The sequence below is a fragment of the Desmodus rotundus genome, chromosome 4, assembly GCF_022682495.2.
Source record: "Desmodus rotundus isolate HL8 chromosome 4, HLdesRot8A.1, whole genome shotgun sequence".
NCBI classification, from domain to species: domain Eukaryota; kingdom Metazoa; phylum Chordata; class Mammalia; order Chiroptera; family Phyllostomidae; genus Desmodus; species Desmodus rotundus.
The window spans coordinates 20,811,378-20,834,683 of NC_071390.1; the positions used below are offsets into that span (position 1 = coordinate 20,811,378).

The window sequence follows — 23,306 nt, forward strand, 5'->3', positions numbered from 1 at the left end:
TTGTCCTACTTGCAGAGGATTTTTCCCAAATCAGGGCATATAACATAGAAGTCCCTTTGATCCTTTTCCTCTACAACTAATGTCCCCAACTACCCTTAGCCTCCAGTTCCCAAGCTGCTTTCCAGGACACCTGGAGGCAAGCTGCATGGCTGACTGCAGAAAAACCTTTGCTCCCACACCACATCTGGCCCTGCCTTTCCACCAAATCAAATGCCAATTTATTGCCCTCTGATGTACAGTCTATCAGTCCACTTCCTGGATGCCCCCACTTCACACTGGGCCAAAAATCCAAGGCAATAATGTGAGTTCCACAAATGGGCAAGTAATCGCTCAACAGGCATGGAACAAGGAAAGGTCAGTTGTGATGAGTACACATGCGGCAGCCCTTCACAACCCAACCTCCAGTAGTATTAGTGCTAACAGAAGGCTGGTGTTACCGAAGAGATGCAATGAGAGCCAGCCAACAGGCAGCCAGGAGTGCTTGTCCATCTAAGTCCTTCAGGATCTCTCAAGACCAAAGTGACAAAACAAAGGCCTCAGAACTAGGAAGGAACATCTTATCATCTAGTTTCCAGAAGCAAAATGGAGAGCTTAAGGTAGTCACTGTTCTCCATTTACCACCCTTTTTTAATGAGGTGATCTGAGCTAAAATGATATAATCTTCATGTTGTTGTTGTATGTATATCCAGCTCTATCTTTTAATGGGTGCCAGGAGAGAAAAGAGAAATGCACTCACTCTTTCCATAAACATATTCAGTAACACTTTAGAAATTGAGGTGACCAATTAAGCATGTATGAACATAAAGAGGTGGTCAGAGGGGCAAGGCTGAGACAAATAACTCTTCACTATCTCTCCTAACAAAGCTGCACACTGAATTTCAAACATTTGGCTTCTTCTGAAACCCTCCTGGCACTTGCCCTGAGTTTGAGTGGGTGGAAAAAAAGAAAGGGACTCTGCCTGCCTCCTCGTTAAAAACAAAGCAGCAGCTGGCTTTTCCTCTTTTTACCCATCTGACTGCTGTCATAGCAAGTTGGGCACATACCCAGAGAATAATTTCAGGCCTCTAAAGAGGTGACTGTGCTAAAGAAGATAATGGCAATGAGAATAATACCAGCAACTTTAACATCCACCACAGGCCACACTATCACACTGTCCCTACCCTTCCCTAACCTCTATTAGAAATTAGGTTCCTTTGCCTCTGCCCTTGAGAGCCAAGCTATTAAGAATGACCACGACCCCCCTTTTTTTTTACAACCCCCTTTCAGATACATGTAATGGAAAATGTGCCACTAGTTCTGTGCCAGCAGACTAGTTCTGATGTTTAACTTTGAGTATTAGGAAGAGAAAAAGGGAGGGCTGGATCCATAAGAAGCCAGACTATGCAGAGCTACATTTTCTCAAGAAAGTAATTTTCTAAGCCCAAAGATAAATAAATGTTTGGAAGAACTTCTTTGTTTAGAAATGTCAAGTGAAGAGGGTTCAGATCAGGTGGGAAAGGCCCTAGTAAAAAAAATGACAAATTCAAGTCATCAAAATACAGGCCTCTTGGAGCTACCTTATGTATATAAATACTACCTGGGGAATAAAGAATCACACTATTTTTACTTTCTTTAACTGTGCTAAAATGCCCATAATGTCTGAGGCTAATCAAGCTACCAAGATTCTAAGATGCCAAAGTCAGTCTGACTCAAACTCAAGTCATATCCTAATGTGTTACTCAATAATCTCCAAACTAATATAGTCTTATATTTTACTATAGAAAAGAAAAACAAAAAGGGCATTGGAAATAAATACTTACATGTTTGTCCAACCTTGCCTCTTCCAACACTCAGCCCATTACATGAATTTGTCTGCCAATTTTTATTAACTTGGTTCTTTTAGCCTCCACTGAGCCAGGCCTTGAACAATTCACAAGCTCAATTCCAAGTAGGACAAAGCTCATTCGTCTCATACTGATTAATAGTGATATATTGTATACTCTACTATTCCCCAAACCATAAACCCCTACAAAAAAAAAAAAAAAAAAGAAGAAGAAGAAGAAGAAGAAGAGCCCTGGCCGGTGTGGCTCAGTGGATTGAGCACCAGCCTATGAACCAAAGGGTCACGGGTTCGATTCCCAGTCAGGGCACATGCCTGGGTTACAGACCAGGTCCCCAGTGGGGGGTGCATGAGAGGCAACCACACATATTGATGTTTCTCTCCCTCTCTTTCTCCTTCCCTTCCCCTCTCTCTATAAATAAATAAAATCTTTTTTAAAAAATGAAAGTATGTGTTCACTCAGTATGGGAGATGATAACTCTAGCAAAATTTTTTTCACGTAATGTATCCTTACTCAATCTTTTTCCAGACAGTGACTACTAAAATTTCTTTTCCCTATAACTCCCTATCTTCCAATTGAAACATTAAAATTCAGGTATGAGGCATCCTTGGAGAGTTTCACTTCTACTTAGAAGGCTATTTCTAAGAGACCTAGGCCAGATAAATGTTAAGTATTAGTTCCTCACAGGTTGGCATCCGGACTCTGTTTAAATGTTCTCTGCAAACCTCTGGAGGTTACATGGATTCAAACCTCCTAGCTCAGACTCTTAATTCACAAAGCTTGAGATAGACAGTATCTTACAGGTGTGTTTGTCCAGGATAAACTATATTTAAATAAATTCCTGATATATCCACTTTCTCCAGGCACCTGCTTCTTGCTCTTAAACTCAAATACACCATATCTTGCTGTCCAGGTAAGCTCAATAAAGAAATAGCCTATCCCTCAGAGTTACTCTGGGCAATCCACCAATGTCTTTGGGAATATCTAAACTCTGGCAAGAATGGTTTTACATGAGAAAGTCAAATTAGCAAATGTATAAGCTATAATTTCTGTTCATTTCTTTAGCTTGTTTCATCAGCAAAGGTAGGAGTAGGAACAAGAAAAGATGGCAAGAGATTGCTCTCTTTCAATATCATCCACTCCATACCTGATAGGGAACCATATGGCACAGAGTAAAGGACACAAAGCTTAGCCTGAAATGGTCATCTAGAGCTACTAGTCTTGTAAACCAGTGGCTATGAGGGCAGGAAGAAAGTTCACCTGTTTGTCAACTGTGATAGATCCAATGCCTAAGTGCCTACGCAAAATGCCTACCTCATAACAGATAGTCAATAAACATCGGTTAGAAGCAATTCAATAAGCCAGACCTAGAAGGAATCCAAATCTTAATGGATCCCAGAAAGATGTCCAAGAAGCTAAAACAGTTCCATAATTACTGCATGTGCTTATACTGGACCTCAAGATCACCTTAGTCTTATGCTGAATACCCTCATTCCTCAGAGATCCTCGTAATTTAAAAGGCCTGGGGTTAAATTTCCAAAGGCAAACTCACTATCCATGCCAACACCATCCCCGACATACACACCACTAAGAAGTCTTCCTCAAGCCCTGGCCCTGAAGGCTTTAAAGTCATTAAGAGGTGATTCCTGCCCTGACTGGTGTGGCTCAGTTGACTGAGCATCCTTCCACGAAGTGAAAGGTTACCAGTTCAATTCCTGGTGAAGCTCAAATGGTACTAAGGCTTGCAGACACTTGTCCAGTCTGGGAACAAAGAAATCAAAGACCATAGACCATGTCAGCTAGAAGGATTCTTCTAAACTATCTACTCTCTTCAGACCTAAACCCAAATATCCTGATATTTCACTTTCCCTTCCATGCCCTATCCCATGCCACAGATCTTACCTATGAGACTTAGCTATGAGACTGAAGATATCTCTTTGCAAGAGCCCCCACAAGATCTCTAGAAGGATAAAGGAAAACGTGTCTTTGGAATCTAAGCCCATGGCAGGGCTTAGGCAGATGCAAGGGAGTGGCAGTGGTCCTTCTGCCCCTAAGGCCAGGACACCCCAGCCCTGCAGGCAGCACAGAGTTAACTACCCACCCGCTTTGAGAAGCACAAAGGTACATCACTGCAACATGCCTAACATTTACATTGCCTCTCTCTGCTCATTAAACAGGTTTTGGTTAAATAATGAACAAACTGTATTACAGACTCCGATGAGAATTCCAAAATTATAAATCAACTGGGAAAGCCCAAAGGAGCAGACAGACAGGGAGGGGGGAAAAAGATAATATTGACTAATATAAAGGGCGCAGCTTGACAGTGGATATTCCTGCCACACCTGATCAAACACACTGTGTGGGGGGAGGGGAAAGAGAGCAAGAGAGGGAAGATGGGACAAGACAGGCTGAAATTTGCAACCGGAAAAGATTAAAATGGATTCTTTGGGGATAGAGAAAATACATAATATATATTACTATAAATGCAAAACTGTACTAAAAGCTAACTCAAATGTCAAAGATTACAGCTTGAATAAATTTAAATATAAAAGCCATGTGCTTCTGGAGTTAATGAGAGAGACATAAAAGGACAAACTGGGCCAGGAGGCTGTACAGAGCCTTATGCTGCCTTTGCTGGACAATGGGTTTAAAGCACACCATCGAATACAGTAGAAGCCTCCCTCCATAGTTCTGAGTCCTGAGAAAGAACTGGTAAACCCCATCACTTTTCCAAACTACACTTGCTGTTTTTAAAAATTAAGATATAATTCACATTCCATAAAATTCACCCTTTTGAAGTATAAAACTCAATGGTTTTTAGTATATTCACAGAGTGCTACAACCATCACCACTATATAATTCCAGAACATTTTCATCATGCCACAAAGAAACCTGTACCCATCCTCCACACTCCATCCCCACCCCTGGCAATCACACACCTGCTTTAACTTCTTCAGAATAACCTCCTAAAAGGATTCATAAAAGGGGCAGCAGTCAAATCTCACTGGTGGTGAGGAAAGACTTTATCCAAAGTAGCAATATGCAAACTTTGCTCTTAGGCACCCTGTATCTTCCAAGTGCAACCTTGTCTTTAGATTCGGTGTTAGAATACTCTATTACTCTAAATGCTACAGAGCATGAAGTCATCATGCAGTTTGGGCAAATACTGACTCCAAATGTGGTCCAGAGATACATATCTGTGAGAATAACAGGTCTGGACTTATTTCCTTCACAATACTCAAATAATACTCCAGAAGGAATAGATAGTGCTTATATATTTAAATGATCCTCTATTTACAAGAAAAGGAAAAAAAAATCATTTTGGTTTTGACAATGTCCAATGAAGCACCTATTTCCAACAGTAATATTCTTAAGCAATTAAGCCAGGAGAAAGCCTAGAAACATGCTAATAGAAAGCCTTTGTAAAAACAGACCATGCCCAAGTAAGTTTCATGAATTAAACTGAGTGGAAGTCCTAGAATTCCTGCCATACCTCCTCCAATATAAGTAGTATAGAAGACACCATTTTGAGTCACATAGCAAGAGCAGTCTCACTAGCTATTCTCTCCAGGTTCAAAACCCTTTCCCAGCCTTCAACCATTAACAGGCTTCCAAGAAAGCAGTCCTCCTGACACTGCCAATCAGAAAAATCTGTTTGTTTCAGTAAAAGAAACAAAAAATTGGTCATGGATTGCAGAGTCCAGGACCACAGGGGCAGCTGACCCATAAACCTGCTCCTAGAAGCCAGCACTGTGGGGGGGCGGGGGGGCCGTCAGAACCAATTGAAAGGCCATGAAATGCTCTATTTCGTGTCCACTCTGTCATTTTCTCAGGCAGGTAATATGCTAAAACCCAAGAACAATGGGGCAAACTTGGCAGGCACAATTTCAACATTTGCCACACTGTTGGCCCCTAGAAAATACTTGCACCTTCTTTCTTCCTCCAGAGGAAAGCTTGGTAACACCCAGGTATGTTCCTAGTACCACTAACAGAACTAGCTTCTCAGCACATTCTGGTTTTTACTAGTTTCACGCAGCAGATAATCTGGATGCCTAACCCTAGGGTGTAAGAAAATTAGGCAGCAGACTCAACTTGGTAGCTCTTACATGGTCTATCCACCCCCAAGTCCTGGACTGTAACTACTCATCAGAGACGTGAGTTCAAATCTCAGGATATATCAGGAAAGAGAAAACAAGTATGGGATATGGATTGGATGGCAAACAGGAAATGTGGCTGTCAAGACAGCAGCACCACCTCAGCTCCTCAATGTCCACAGAGTGCCCAAAAGGCCTATGAGGCTACTCCAGTCTGATCTCAGTCATTTTAGGGTGTTCTCAACCAATTCAACAATCCCAGGCTATGTATAAAACGTTTGCCCAGGTGACAGACGGGTGTAGCTCAGTTGTTTGGGTGTGGTCCCACAAAGTAAAATGTCGCAGGATCGATTCCAGGTTAGGGCATATGCCTGGGCTGCAGGTTCAGTCCCTGATCCGGGTATATGTGAGAGGAAGCTGATCAATGTTTCTCTCTCACACTGATGTTTCTCTCTCTCTCTCTCTCTCTCTCTCTTTTTCCCTCCCTCCCTCCTCTCTAAAAATAAATAAATAAAATTTTTAAATGTTTGCTGAATGTTTCCAAATATATTCACTTGTTTAATCCTCTTAACATCTCTTAGATAGTACTCTGAACTCTGACTCACCAAGAAAGTTATAAATATCTACTCACTATATTTTCTTTCTTATTTGGAAATGTAAGCTTTATCTGTAAGGTAAAAAAAAAAAAAAAATCTGTGCAAGCAGCCAACTCTTTCTAAAGCATCGAAGTCACTTACAATATAGGCCATAAAGTAAGAACCTGGCACCTAGTTACAACATTCACCCTGCTAACTAGCCAACAACTACCTCCTCTATACTTGATCCTTCCTGGCTAACATTTCCAATGCTTTTTAATAGCTTGGCATTTGCTCCTTTACAGAAAACACATAGAGAATCCTTAGATAACTTCAGCCAATGTTTAGGAAAGTAAAAAGGAATTTTTCTCCAGATATTCTTCTACATTCCTCATGAAAAGGAGGAAATGTACTTGTTTGTTTATAGTTATTTGATTTACATAAGCTTAAAAAACAATTTCAATTGTGGCCTTAGATACATTACTAGCTAAAACCATTCCAGGGATATAACATTTGTCTTTTACAGTCAACACAGCAACACAGCTCTGAGGCTTTCCCTTTTAGTCTCTATCACCCCCCACCCCCCACCTTGAAAAACCCAAAGATATTGAGGCTTGCCTCCCCCTGAACACACATATATATACATATATAAGGTACTTCCTATGTACATTATCCTCTAATTGTATGAAAAGAACCAATACAAAACAGGGTACTAAACCAGGCATTAGAGACCAGAATTCTAGTTTTGACTCCACCCCTTAGGATCAGTGTGAACTTAGCTAATCACTTAAAAGGTCTCCGGGCTTCAACTTCATTCATAAAAAGGGACAATATATGCCAACCCACCCTTACAGAGTTGTGTAAGAGTTCAAAAAGGTAATAAACATGAAAGTGGATTTTTAAATTCTAAACATATACAAAGAGGGACCACCAAAAAAAACCAGAATCTTTTAGAGGACAGGTCCCTTGTAGTACAGGCTTCCTGGGCTAGGGGAGTGTTCTAGGAACCCATCTGTACCAGTGTACCAAAAGACATTGTTGTGAGAAGCTGTGTTCAGCTTCAGTGAATTTTTTTTAAGACTCTTACACAGATTTTGTTTATTTATTTTTAGAGAAACGGGAAGGGACGGAGAAAGAGAGGGAGAGAAACATTGGCCCGCAACCCAGGCATGTGCCCTGACTGGGAACCAAACCCACGACCCTTCAGTTCGTAGGCTGAAGCTCAATCCACTGAGCCACACCAGCCAGGGCACATTTGCCCACTTCATGGTGGGTAATTTACAAGAGCACCTGCCCATACCACGCTGAGTATTCAGCAGTTTTTGACCAAAAATGGCATGACCCCGGTGCCCCACTCTCCCTATTCATCTGATCTTGCCCAATTGGCTTTTTTTTTGTTTATTTCCCTAGGTGAAAAAAGTCCTCAAAAGGAAAAGTTTTGCCAATAGGGAAGAGGTGAAACAAAAAATGGCAGAAACACTAAAAGATATCAAAATCAACAAGTTCAAAAATTGTTTTGAGCAATGGAAAAAACATCTCGATAGGGATATTGCATCATATAGAGAGTACTTTGAAGGTGGCTGAAATTTAAACACGTAAGAATAAATACACAATTTTTAATACACAATTAGACATTTATTATTTATTTTTATAAATAAATTCTGGGGGCGGGTTGGGGCCCCCCTCAGTAAATATTACATAAGCTCATTATGATTAGGGAAACAAGGTGGGAAAAAAAATCCCAGGAACACATAAAGACTGAAGAATCTGCAGCAGAGAGAGCTAAGGCCCTAAAAGTGACAATCACTTTCCACAAGAAAAAGGTTTTGTTACAGATATTAAAAACTTTATTTATGCCACCAATATCCTACGTCATGGCATGCATGAGGTAGACAAAGAAAGTAGTTAAAACAAAACAAAACAAAAATAGTAACTAAAATAGCTTACAAATAATGAAGGAAACTTATCACTGCATGAATGCTGATTCTCCACTGAAGTGGGATGCCCTTTTCCTAGGGACTCTAGGAAACAGACCAGGCATACAGTAAACCAGGAGCAATCTACATCCAAGCGTCAGACCTAGATTGCAACCTTTTTATTTACACTCATTCATTTAAGTATTATCTACATCTGCTTTTGAACTACAATGGCAGATCTGAGTAGTGGCACAGCTGAGATGGCCTGCAAAGCCTACAATATTTACTTTATAGAAAAAGTCTGTCCGTCCCTACAGTAGCTTTTTACAGAAAAAGTTGTCTAGCCCTGCAGTAAATCAAACACGTTTTTATTGTTTATTTTTTAAACCAGGATAAGTAGTTTACATAGATGTAAGGACTTACCTGTTATATTATTTAAAACCTCCTTTAGATGACTGAAACTATGCAGCAAAGGATCCCGTTCTTCATCCTGTAACACACAGGTATTTTTTTTTTAAGTCACAGTCGGACAAAGAGAAAAAGGGAAATAAAGAACAGATCAAGGACTCTTTCCCTGAATTCAACCAGAAAATCCAGTAAGCTTTTCTTCTTAGGAAAAAAAGCTAGCTATACATTTTTCCAGTTCCTTAATCTCTTAATTCATAGAGGTCCTCTGGGCTTACCTAAAATAGTAAATACTGAATACTAATCAATACCATGACCACAGCACTTAAGCTACCACGGATTGTCAGGTCCTTCATATTTGCTATGGTCTGACTGTTTGCGTCACCTCAAAACTTACATGTTGAAATACTAATGTCCAATGTGATGGTATCAGAAGGTGGGGTCTTTAAAAGATGGAAGATTCGGGCATGAAGGTAGAACCCTCAAGAATGGAATTAATGCCCTACAAAAGAGGCCCAAGAGAGCTCCCTTGTCCCTTCCACCAAGTTGAAGACAGAATGAGAAGTCTGAGACCCAGAAGAGGGCCCCCACTTGACCATGCTGGCATCCTGATCTCAGACTTCCAGGCTCCAGAACTGTGAAAAATAAATTTCAGTTGTTCACAAGCTACCCAGTTTGTGGTATTTTGTTATGGCAAACAGATTAAGACATGTGTGCTATTCTATACTCTTCTCCTCCTTCATACTCATTATATAATCACGCATATTCACTTCAAAGACATTCCTAACTCCATCTCACTTCTAAAACAATCTATTTTTATAAATAAACATGAGAAATTTCTAAATGCCAAGTTGGAAATGTCTAAATTTGTTTTTTACAATTGTGCCAAAAAGTGTTTTGTACAACTGCACAAAAAAAAAATCCTTGAACATATGTATACAACAAGGAAGCCACCTTTACAGCAGGTAAATTTCTTATTCATCTGATTGGCAAGATATGGCCTGCACTATATATAGAAGCTTGCTGAACTCCCAAGGAGTACCATCACCAAGCCATACTCCATGTATAAATAACTAAATTAACTTAAATGAATTTGACAGCCCTAGGGAACTAAAAGAAAAGAAATCTTTCGGATATTTTTAGGCATTTTAAAGAGGTCCCAAACACTAGCTTAAGTTGTTTACAAGAACAGTTAGAAGAATTGTATCAGGCCCTGACCAGGTAGCTCAGTTGGTCAGAGTGTTGGTCCCAATATGCCAAGGTTGCAGGTTTAATCCCCAGTCAGCACACAAACAAGAATTAACCAATGAATATATAAATAAGTGGAACAACAAAGTGATGTTTCTCTCTCTCACTCTCTCCCCACACTCCCATAAATCAAATCTTAAAAAGACTGCTTTAAAAATAAAGAAAAGAATGGTTTCATCTTTTGGGTCTTAGAGGAAAAAAGGCAGCCTGTAAATTTGACACTAGTTGGAAAAAAACACAAGGGTCCTTGATATCAAGAACAACTCTGATTTCCTACTATTCTGATTATTACTAGGAAACTGATTACTGTTTTAACCATGCACAAATTAGTGACCAAGCTTTCTGCGCATTCCCCACTTACCAATGGAGTGTGGGTGCTCCATCGGGCATTTCGTTTGATGGCACCAACCACAATGTTAATCTCCCCTTGAATGATGTAAATATTCTTATCCACCATCCTGGCAAACCTACCAAAACAGTTAAGAAAAAAGTCTAGTTAATATTTGCTTACCCAGAGCATATCCACACTTAATCTGTAGCTGATAAGTTTAGAATTACAATTTAACTTTTCAGTACCAAGATTTCTGGAAGTTTAAGATATATTTCAAAAAACATCAATCCAGACAATTTCTCAAAGGCACTTCAACAATCTCTAGTAAACATGTCAAATTCTTCAAAGTTAATTGTCCTCAAAAATCTCTCCTATGATGCCATTTGGTATGCAGATATATCTGTGTTTTAAAGATATATTATCAATATTTCAGATCTTCCCTTTGTTCTTTTCTATCCATTCAATAAATAATGAAGGTTCAAGTTAAAAGAATGAAGGCTGTTAGAGAAATAGCCTTAGATTGGAACCACAGTTACAATGCCAACTTATAGACCACACCAATTCTGCCAAATCAGCTCCATAAAACTGGACAGCAGCAGTGACACAACCTTTGAAAAGTCTGAAAAGTCAAGTTCATTTGCTTTTAGCAGGAAATCTCTAATAAGCAGACTGAAAGGTAGATTCTTTTTAAAACGGCTTCTATATGAATTTCTGAAGAGAAGCTGAAAAACTATTTTAGTATTTTAAGTGCTCCCAACTTAATTAGCACTTAACTACCATTTTCTTTCATGCCTAGAACAGCACTTAGAAAAGATTTAATTCTCTTCCCAGGTGAAAAAATATATATATATTTTTAAATATATTCTTGGTATAGAGAAACCCTAGAAGCATGTAAAACCAACTAACCACTTTCCATTATTTAGAACCCCTCCTCAGAAGGACAAAATTTGTTTTAAAAAAAGGGGGGAAGAAAAGGTGGGGGTGGTCTTGTATACAGTTAGACAAACATTTAGATCTGGCTAAAGGAAAGTTGAATAGTATGGCCATTAGGGTAAGAGAAAGAATTCCAGAAACTACTACACATAAGACATCTTTTAGAATGCCAAGGATGCAAAACAAGTAAGACATGGAAGGAGCAGTCAGACATATTGTGTGTTACCACTAATGTAAAAACAAACCCATCTTACCGAAAAGGCTATATTTGTTTTTTTTTTCTTTATTTTTATTGTTGATAATATTGCAGATGTCCCCCATTTTTCCTCCACTGTCACCTCCTCCCTAGATTTTTAGTTTTAAAAATATTCAGTATTATCCTGACTCGTGTGGCTCAGTGGGTTGAGCGCCAGCCTGAGAACCGAAATGTCATCAGTTCTATTCCCAATCAAGGCACATGCCTGGGTTGCAGGCCAGGTGCCTGGGGTGGGGGGGTGAGAGAGGCAACCAATCAATGTTTCTCTCCATTCCTCCCTCTCTTCCTCTCTCTCTAAAAAAATAAATAAAGTCTTTAAAGAAAAAAACACTTTGCTACTGATTTGTGCTTAATTTGTCTTAAAAAATTTGTTTTTCAATATTGCCCTGGCCAGGTAGCTCAGTTGGTTAGAACATTGTCTTGATACATCAAGATTGCAGTTTCGATCGCCAGTCAGGGTACATGCAAGAATCAACCAATGAATGCATAATAAGTGGAACAACAAATCAATGTTCCTTTCTCTCTCTTTAACACCCCCTCTCAAATCAATAAATAAAAATTGAAATATAAAATAAAAATTTTTAAATGCAGCCCTGGCTGGTGTGACTCAGTGGCTTGAGTGCCAGCCTGTGAACCAAAGGGTCAATGGTTTGATTCCCAGGCAGGGCACATGTCTGGTTTGCTGGCCAGGTCCCCAGTGGAGGGCTCATGAGAGACAATCACACCTTGATGTTTTTCTCCCTCTTTCTCCCTCCCTCCCTATCTGTCTGAAAATAAATAAACAAAATCTTTTTTAAAAAATTTTTAGCCTGGCTGGTGTAGGTCAGTGGATTGAGCGCGGGCTTGTAAACCAGAGGGTTGCTGGTTCGGTTCCCAGTTAGGGCACATGCCTGTGTTGCAGACCAGGTCTCCAGTTGGGGACACATGAGGGGCAACCACACATTGGTGTTTCTCTCCCTCTCTTTCTCCTTCCCTTCCCCTCTCTCTAAATAAATAAATAAATAAAATATTTTTTAAAAAAATTTTTAAATGCAATATTTAACATACAGTGAGATATAAAGAGTAATATAATAGTCAGTATCCAGATTAAGAATAGTACAACTGAAGTCTCTGTGTGTCCTCCCTAATCATATCCTCCTCTCTTTCACTCACAGGTCCCACTATTCTAAATCTGATGTTTATTAAACTTTTATGTTGTTTTATACTTTTACTTCCTTGGTATGTATCTTTAAACAATATATAGTATTATCCTGTATTTTTATACTTTATGTAACTAATATATTGTAAATATTCTGCAATTTGCCCTTTTCCCTTGAAACATTATGCTTGTGAGTCATCCATGTTGTTAAGTGTACTTAATACACTTTATATAGGTATATATAGATATATAAACACAGAATAAAAGGTCTGGGGGAATGTACCCCAACCTCAATCACCATAGTTATCTTTAGAGAAGGTATTTTGAAATCTGGGTATAATCAGAGAATATTCTAGCCTTATCTATAACATTTTTTTTCTAAAATATTGTATTTATTTATTTTTTAGAGAGAGGGGAGGGGAGGGAGAAAGAGAGGGAGAGAAACATCAATGTGTGGTTGCCTCTCACGTGCCCCCAACTGGGAAGCTGGCCTGCAACCCAGGCACTTGCCCTGACTGGGAACTGAACCAGTGACCCTTTGGTTCTCAGGCGCCAGGCAGCACCCAATCCACTGAGCCACACCAGCCAGAGCTATAACGTTTTAATTTTTTTACCAGAATGTATTACTGTACATTTCTGCCCATAAGGCATTTATAGAGTTTAGTGGAATCTAAAAGAAAACTGAACCAGAGACATAGAGAAAAAAAATGAATCCTGCCCTGGCTGGTGTGGCTCAGTGGATTGAATGCTGGCCTGCCACCAAAGAGTCACCAGTTTGATTCCCAGTCAGGGCACGTGCCTGGGTTGCTGGCAGGGTCCCTCGTGGAGGGCACACAAGAGGCAATCATACACTGATGCTTCTCTCCCTCTCTTTCTCCATCCCTTCCCTCTCTCTAAAAATAAATAAATAAAATCTTTTAAAAAAATTAACCCTGCAAGTAGCTCCATTCACATATTTTGCACAAGACAGGGCCCCCAGAAAGTGAGAAATATGAAAAACACTATAATAAAGGGAAAAAGAACTGGTACAAATTTTGTCCAGGCCCATAACACATCCCCCAATCCATAAAGGAATCCAACATAAGGCAACACTTATTTTATTCATTTATTTATTTTAATCCTCACCTGAGGACATGTTATATCAATTTGAGAGAGAGAGAGAAACATCAATGTGAGAGAAACATCAATTGGCTGCCTCCCGCACATGCCCTGACCAGGAATCAAACCCGCAATCCAGGTATGTGCCCTGATCAGGGAACTGAACCCCACAACCCTTTGATGTACAGGATGATGCTCCAACCGACTGAGCCACTGGGCTAAGGCAAGACAAAATTTATTTTAATGACAATTTAAATAAATTACTAGCTTAGTCTTAGAAAACAATCTGCTTTCCAAATGGTCTAGACACACAACAATGTTCTCTTCCTGAGAAGATTCAAAGATGAGAATATAAAACTTTTCTTCTGAGGAGGAGGGAAACCAAGAAGAAAAAGAAATTTGAAAATAATTAAAAGCATCAGTAAAGATAAAACCTCTAGTATCCCTCCTTCCTTAAATTATTTAGGCAAGATGAGTATGCTCTACATCTCTGGAAGGATTTTTAAGAAACTCAGCAGTTGCCTCCAGAGAAAAGAAAAGGGACCCTGGCTGGTGTAGCACAGTGGATTGAGCACTGGCCTGCGAACCAAAGGGTTGCCATTTTGATTCCCAATCAGGGCACATGCCTGGGTTGTGGGCCAGGTCCCTCATGGGGGCACGTGAGAAGCAACCACACATTGATGTTTCTCTCCCTCTCGTTCTCTCTCTTCCCCTCTGTTTAAAAATAAAATAAATAAAATCTTAAAAAAAAAAAAAAAGAACTAGGGAACTACAGAACAGGTGATAGGAAGACTTACTTTTCTCTGTATATTTTGTACCTTTTGAATTTTGTGTCACATACATATATTACCTACTACCTATTTTTAAATTTCAATTAGCTTATTTTTTAAAATGAGCAGTCTCTTTAGAAAAGTAGTTGCATTATTCCATCCATAAATGATTAAAAGCAGCAAAGTTAATTAAATAACATTTACTTCAGTCAATTGGACATTCCTTAGCTCATGCTAAGCAAAATGCTAGGCAGTCATATAGAATTGTCCCTGTATTGTGACCAACCCACAAGGAATTTATAATCTAGTAGATTAATCACATAAATATACATACAAACTTTGTAATACCAATGCATGAGTGACACATAGTGTTACAGGAGTGAAGCAAAGAATATTATTTCTGGCAGAAGCCCTAGAAAGGCATCTGAAACACAGGATTCAGGAAGTCAAAATTATAAGGAGAGAATGGCATGAGTAAAGGCTTACAGGTAGGAAAATTCAGTGTGTATTTAGGGGATCATGATTATTCCAGACTGGCTGGAACATTATTCCTAAGGAAGTAACTGGAGGTAAAACTAGAATAGCAAGGGGAGGGGGTGCAAATTATGGAAGTCCTTCAATATAAGGTTATTACTCCATTTGCATATTTTGCACAAGACAAGGCTCCCAGAATACCTACCATTGTACTTCATTGTAAAAATATTTCAGGGGGCCTAGAAAGGGAATTATAAAATAAGAATACTTAATTTCTCTTTCAAAGAAGTAAAAGAATGAGAGAAAACACCAATATTGAAAAACAACAGCAACAAGTAAACAACAACGCTGTACTACAAATTGCAAACAAAGTGTTAATGGGACTAATTGATAACTAGTAGAATCTACATGCTATTTGGGAAGTTTCCTGGAGGAGATAAATTTTGAACTGGGATTCCAAATGAAATAATCAACCTAACATTTGATCAAAATTCATTAGGCACCAAAAGCTAACAACTTTCTAAGCTGGCAAATATCTAAGCAAAAAAATATTGTCTTAAACTTCTTTTCTTAGGAAAAAAAAAACATCTAGGGAATAAAAAAGTAATTATTTTCAAAGACTATGCAGAGTTGCCTAATCTCCCTCCAGCCTCTGAGAATTTGTCTCTTCACCCAGGGAATCTTCCAAAGGAATCAGTTCTTGAGCTTCAAATGGGAAGCTCTGATGTACCACTTGCTGTCGGGTACCTGATGGCTCAGAACCCCTTGTCACACGGTCACAAAGACCTGTGAAAACCACATATAAGTGTGGCAGAAAAGAACTTAAGGTTTATCTTGTATCAGAAATAACATGAGAAGGAACAACCAGGAAAAACACACTAACATCCCCCGGTCAGTTAAAGCCACTGACCCAGAGACTCTGAGCAACATACTCCTGTATCATTTGAAAGACCTGTCTGTTTAAAGCTGGATCTGTAGCACTCAGAATGATGCTTTGCAGCATCCCAGTTACTCACCCCAAGAGGATCCAAAGAGGAGTCACTATATCAACTGGCAACTCCCTCTAGATCTAAACAAAAGCAGGAGAAACAGAAACAATAAAGTGGATCCTTACTTCATGGAATACCAAAAATTCTATTTCAAATGAATTAAAAACTTGAATGTAAAAAAAACAAAACTTGAAAACTTTTAGAAGATAATATGTAAAAACATTTTCATAATCTCAGCATAGGGGAAAAGTACCTAAACAGGACACAAAAAACACAACCCATTTAAAAAAATGGTAAATTAAGCCACGTTAAAATTAAAGATATTTAGTTCTGGCTGGAGGCTCAGCTGGCTGGTCCTATACACTAAAAGGTTATGGGTTCAATCCCTGGTCAGGGCGCATACCCAGGTTATGGTTCAATCTCCAGTGCACAACCAATCAATATTTCTCTGTCACATCAATGTTTCTTTTTTTCCTCCTCTCTCTCAAATCAACAAACATATCCTCAGGTGAGGATTTTTTTAAAAAAATTAAAGACACTTATCCAAAAGACACCATAAAAAAGAGGGAAAAGATAAATTACAAACTGGGATAAAGTATCTGTAACACATACCACTAATACAGAAGAAATATTCATAATATAAAATAACTTCTACTAAACTACAAGAATAGATATATAGCCCTGGCTGGTGTGGCTCAGTGGATTGAACGCTGGCCTGCGAACCAAAGGATCGCCAGTTCAATTCCCAGTCAGGGCACATGCCTTGGTTGAGGGCCAGATCCCCAGTTGTGGGTGCATGAGAGGCAACCACACATTGATGTTTCTCTCCCTCTCTTTCTCCCTCTGTTCCCCTCTCTCTAAAAATAAATAAATAAAATCTTAAAGAAAAAAAGGATATATAAATCCCCCCCAAAGCTGTCAAGAGACATGAATAGGCATTTTACAGAATAAGGAAATACAAACAGCAAAAAATTAAAAGATTATGAGCTTCATTAATAATCAAGTTATAAAATAAGATTATAATGAGATACCATTTTACACTCCCAAAATAGCATAAAAATTTTAATCTGACAGTACTAAAAATTGGTAAAAATGCAGACCAAGTGGCTGGTAAGTACATAAATTTTGATGTAACTCATGGATAATAATTTGGAATTATCTTGCAAAGTTGAAGAACTTCATATCCTACATTTCAGCAATCACACCACCAAGACTATACCCCAGCAAAACTCACAAAAAATTTAGAATAGTGGCCGGGGGAGAGGGGTGTGACTGTCAGGAAAGGGCATACAGGTGGCTTCAGTTTGGGTGATGTTTTTTAAGCTGGGTGGAGGATATTGATGCCCCATGTATGCTCTATATACAAGGTCTGTCCAGAAAAAGTCCAGCCTTTGTTAATATAACAAGAATGGTTTGTGCAACATCAATATAACCTGCTGTCAAGGAGAGTGGACTGCAATGCCCATGTGTGAACAATGATGACTTCACTGTACTAGTCAGTGGGGGCCGTAGATGCCATTGAGTGAGTCTGTGTATTATGTGGTATCACATTCAAAATGACTGAGTGGAGTAACAAATCTGCATCAAATTTTGCACTAAGCTTGAACATTCTTCAGTGGAAACTATTCAGACGATTCATTCAGAAGGTCGCAGCTATGGGCAACTAGTGATTGGTAGCTTCATCACGACACTGCGCCTTCTAATGCATCACGTCTCATGCAGAGTTTTTTGGCAAAACACCAAATCACCCAGGTGACTCAGCTCCCCTACAGCCCAGATTTGTCACCCTGAGACTTCTGGCTTTTCCCAAAAGTAAAATCACCTTTGAAAAGGAAGAGATTTCAGACCACCAGTGAGATTCAAGAAAATATGACAGGGCAGCGCATGGAGATAGGGAAAACTGTGTGAGGTCCTAAGGTGTCTACTTTGAAGGGGACTGAGGTATCACTGTCCTATATACAATATTTCTTGTATCTGGCATCTTCTGCAGCAAATGTCTCTATTTTTCATATTACATGACTGGATAATTTCTGAACAGACCTTGTATTCTTTGTATATATAAAATAGACTATCAAAAGTTCTGTCTTTTTATTTATTTATTTTTAAATAGTATTTTTACTTATTCTTTTAAGATTTTTAAACTTATTTTTAGAGAGAGGGGAAGGTAGAAAAAAAGAGAGGGAGAGAAACATCAATGTGTGGTTGCCTCTCACGTGGCCCCCACTGGGGGACCTGGCCTGCAACCCAGGCATGTACCCTGACTGGGAATTGAACCAGCAACCCTTTGGTTCACAAGCCAGTGCTCAACCCACTGAGCCACACCAGCCAGGGCATATTAAAGATTTTGTAATAAAAACAAGGGCATTATTTGTGCCAACCCTGTATATAATTATTTATGTAATTGTCAATTCTTCATATATGTTTCTATATTATTTTCTTTGGTTCTAGCTGTCATTAGTACACCATTATTTAGGCTATTTTTTTCCTTAACTGCTTGTAAAAGCTGTGCTTAACAAATTAGACATTAGATTCTCCAAAGGTAAAGACTCAGGGGTTTTTTTTCCTTTTTCATGCAATTTTGTGTCTAGTACAGAGCTCTGCAAACCAGGAGAACACTGATGGGTTTCTGAGAGGGTAAAAGGTACCAGGGAGCTAAACAACCCTCAACTAGCCCTTCCAAGGTTTTTCTTCACTCCATTTCTCAGATATAACAGAGGAGCACTAAAGATGCAGAGTATACAAGGTTTCCAGAGCTGGCTGAGGAACACACCATAGTGGTGCTTTATTGAAAGTAACCAAGAATTACTGCACAAGTAAATTTACTGGGCTCAAGAAATTTACACAAAGGGTGAGGAAAGAGAAAGTCAAACCAGGAAAAAAGCTGGTGCCCTGAGAGAACAGGACTGGAAAATCCTCCCAAACCTGATAATCAGGTGACCAATGTACCTCAGCTCTGCCAGGCACCTTCCCCTTCTGGAGACTCTGAGTTTATCCCAAGAACTGTATTGCAAGGTGAGCCAGTAAGATATGGGGAAAACTGTTCAAAGATAACCCCTCTGCCAGGTAGAAGATGAAAAATAAAACAAGGCTTCTCTCACTCAACTGTTAAGCACCAGGGTACCCAAGGTATAAGGGTAACAGTAGCACAGTAGGATAAAGATAACAAGTTAGTCTGATTGAGTGTATAACGAGAACTGCAGTCTCCTAAGTCCTGCCCATCTTGTATATTGGGGTCATCATCCACTGTCATGGGGCAGAATCCAGTCCACAGACATATTTTGTTCCACCTGCAAAGGTTTTTTAAAAAGGTAACTAGTTGCCAACAGTTTCAAACCCAATGATCTGAATTCCCAATTTCTTCTCAAAAACAGGAAAACTGGGTATATTGTGTCCACATTCCAGTACTACAGTCCCCATTACATCCTAATACATTCTCACCTGGCTCACTTCAGTCATTTACCTGCCTGATACTCAGGCATTTAAGTTTGTACTCCTGGTTTATATAGTAGCAACAAATCATTATTCCCATGATCACTTCCACTACAATTGGGACTTCAAATCCGCACACTGCTCTATTATATTTTCATTTAATTAAACAATTACTGTTGGACATACTGACAGAAAAGAGGAACAATAATTGCTAAACAGCTGCCAATTACACTCACACAGCTCTTCTAACCTGAGGGTAAATTAACCTTCCCTCTCCTTCAACTCAACTATGCCAATAACCCAACAGCATCATTCTAATTTGTCACACCAAGCTACAGGAACAGACTGTGATCAAGCAACAGAAGTGGTGTACAGAGGCTAGAATAATCCTTCCACTGAGTACTGTATAAATATTGTGGGTCTCCTCAAAAGAAGGAGCTGTGTCTTTTTCCACTCTAGCTGCCCACAGTAGCTAGTCTAAGTACTTTATCAATGAAGTTATTACCTAAAAGTGGCAGTCATGCTGCCTTCTGGAACACAAGAAAGTGAAATAGCAGTGGAACTCTGAGATCTACAAGGTGAACTAGGATTGGTGCCCAGCTACTCATAAGGAGAAGTGTCTGCAACCTGAGTTCCCACTGTGCCAATGAGCATCACTTTAAGACTAGAACATACAGTCTACCAGCCACCTTTAAAAAAAGCTTGAACACAAGTCTTGAAAAAGTACAAATTTTCTGATTTGGGGTCAGGGTGGGGGTTAGTGGTGAAGAACTATTCCTATCTAGCAAATGCCTTTTTTTAAGTAAAAAAAAGGAAAATCTTTGATGCCTGAGTCATCTCCAGGCCAAACTGAAAAGATGCTGGATTGGTCACACTATCTACCCAAAGACTAGATTGCCTATTACGTAAAGTATATCAATTCAACAGGGCTTAACAGGGCATATCAACCCAGATGAGCAGGGCTGCCCCATCACACCTAGATACTTCCTGGGCTATGTCATTTCATTAGCCACTTTCAAGTACTTTTTTGAAAGTTCTAACTTAGATCATCAACCTAAAATGCAAATATTTGCTGTACCATTTCCATCCCAATTATTTTAAATAAATAAATGTTATCCCAACACACACACACACACACACACACAATTTCAGGAGGGGAGAAGGCATTAGGTAGAAATAAACAGTTTAGTCACTCTAGATTCTAGATAGTTTTCCCTTCTAACACAATGACTCTCCTTGTTACTACTACCTCACCATGCAGAAGTGCTGACTGCCAGGAGCAGAACCATGTCACGACTTAGGATCATATACTAATACTAGGTACAGATAACATTTACTGAGTGTCCACTATATGCTGAAAGGCATTAGATTGATACGGCTTTATCCCTACCACATGCTCTAACTAGGCCACTGCACATACCAGTATATGCTACTACTTTTAAGAAGTAAGTTGAACAGAGCAATCCCAAAACAGAGCTTTTCATTTGTATCCTCCACAGGGCCCAGAGGAGTGCCCTGTGCACCTGAATTAAAGGCATAAATTTCTTCCCTGGCTGGATAGCTCAGTTGGTTAGAACATTGTCCCCAACATGGCAAGGTTGCAGGTTCAATCCCCGGTCAGGGCACATACAAGTATCAACCAATGAATGCATAATTAAGTGGAACAACAAATTGATGTTTCTCGCTTTCTCTCTAAAATCAATAAATAAAAGAATTTTTTAAAAAGGCATACACATTTTTATGTTGTGCATTTAAAAACACTATCTACACTATTCCTCATTTCTAAAGTCACTCTTTACCCTTGGGGTACTTTAAGGTTTACAATACAGTAATTTATTAAATGTCATCACAGTGCCATAAACTATACTTTTTGGGGTTATGTTCCATCATTCACTCTGCTCCTGACCCTACACTTTTAAACTGCCTGAACATCTCTTATGACTCTTCTTACCCACTAAAAATAATAGGCCAACAGCACTAAACTTCACCACTCTTCAAATCCCACTCTGCTTTCCACCGAATATGTCATTAAAGAGTGACTTCCTTATGACTGACCCTCATCTCTTTAGGCCAAGTGAAGAAAAGACATGGGGGGAAAAATGCCAACCAAAATATACACCAGGAGACAATATCTGAAAACAGATTGTGTGAAAGAAGAAACAAGCTCAGAAGACAGACCCAGAGCTCATACACAGATCCAGACTGGCATCTGAGCTGCCCTACAGGAAGAAAGCCTCTCAGAGCCCAGGTCCCCACACTGCTGGCCTCAATCCTTGCACACCTCTCCCCACCACCGGGGTCTAGGTTGCAAAGTTCATCACCCAATATTAATGAAGCAGTTTGGCTGTGTTAATGTGGCAGTCACACAGAAGTGGACGCTGTACACAATCTGAAGAGACTTTCACATCTAAGGTCTAAAAATCAATCCTGAAAAGCAGATATTGCACAATGCTCTTTAGAGTGCAAAAAGCTCAGGAAGGGAGGAGCTAAAGGCTAGGCTAAGTCTGGGAACACAAAAAAAGGATTTGGGCATCTGCAAGGGATCAGAAATCAGAGCTTAAGTCGCCCCACCTGCGGAAGGGGCCTGACCTTTGCCCCTACATTCCTCCCAGTTGCCTTTCCACAACAATCTCTCCCTCGTCTGAATCCTGCCGCTGCGCGCTTAACCCACCCCAGCTCGTCCAACTTAAAGGTCCTCCTCCCTTTACTCCCTACCACGAAGTCAGGGCGGCCTTCACGACCCTGGAACTCTAAGAAGAGACTTAGCTGACCTGTCAGCGGATCCAAAATGGCGGGGCCTAGTCCCAGGACCGGCAGCCGCTGCTCATGTCCAGCCCGAGCCCCGAAGGCGTCTCCCAGCAGCTCTCCCGGCTGTGATGGCAGATGGGAAAGAGGAAATAACCCTTTTTCCTGAAAGTTGAGGCTGTAGTCAGGGGCCGCACAGCGCCGGGAAAGAGTCAGCCGGAACGGGTGGTGGAGCCGGGTACCTTCCCTGTCAGCTCACTGACGTGGTAACTAGCCTCAGTCTATCCCGCTGCCTGGTAACTGCGCGAGCCCTGCCGCGCACAGCCAATCACAACTTTGCACCGTGAAAAGTGGCATTCCAGCTATCCAATCGAAGAAAGAAAATTGGCTTCGAGAGGTGGGTTGTGCCGAAAGAGGTGCGATTACAAGCGAAAGAAAAGTGTAGGTAGGAGACAACCAATGGATACAAGGACTTTCTGAGTGACAATAATAAAAGCCAATAAACGAGGAGAGATTGTGCTGGGCGGTTGGAGAGGTGGAGTTAGCTAGAGTTCGGTTGCAATGCAATTTGGCAGTATCTGCTGGGCATTATGGGGAGGAAAGCTACGATTTGCTGGAAAGGGGGCGGGGTACATTTTGAGACCCTGAGCGGGCGACTCTACTCCCTTTTCTCTGCCCTGCCCAGGACACCCTCTATCAAAGTCACCTAGACCAAAATCGTGCCCTTTAAGGGAACATTTCAACACGAGGCAGCTACTGGGTTCCCTCCATCCTAGGCCCAGTCCCACAATTTATTCCATCCTTCCCTTACCCACTCTCCCCACTGTCCTGTCTGGCTTTTCATAGACGTGTTTGTTCCATTCCAACTCTGTTTCTGTGTCTTGTACCCTATCCCTATTATGCAGAAATAGAAAAACTGAGAGGTGGCAGAAACCTTGAGTATCTAATTCAGGTCTCTTTGTTTTACAGCGCAGGAGACTGAGTCCAAGAGTGGAAAGATGGACCCCACGTTTACTATTTACTGGCAGAGCAGAGAGACTAACCCAGGTGTCCTCACCCCCAGTTCACTTTTCATTTTCACTGCC

At 40.1% G+C, this 23,306-nt stretch overlaps 1 protein-coding gene across 10 annotated transcripts in view; it reads right to left on the bottom strand.

Annotated features, from left to right (window-relative positions):
• GBF1 (golgi brefeldin A resistant guanine nucleotide exchange factor 1) overlaps positions 1–22,506 on the bottom strand; it is a 124,183-nt gene extending 101,677 nt beyond the window's left edge. For 9 of the 10 annotated variants that reach the window (XM_024555694.3, XM_024555692.3, XM_024555693.3 and 6 more), the window contains exons 1-3: positions 22,248–22,506; positions 10,420–10,525; positions 8,829–8,895 (exon numbers count right to left, since the gene is read on the bottom strand). In XM_024555694.3, coding sequence (XP_024411462.2) covers positions 8,829–8,895; positions 10,420–10,515 — 163 coding nt within the window. In that variant the 5' untranslated portion in view covers positions 10,516–10,525; positions 22,248–22,506. Of the gene's footprint in view, positions 1–8,828; positions 8,896–10,419; positions 10,526–16,074; positions 16,128–22,247 lie in introns of all 10 variants that reach the window. The other variant, XM_045191392.2, reaches the window with a different exon arrangement.
• Positions 22,507–23,306: the final 800 nt, after the last annotated feature.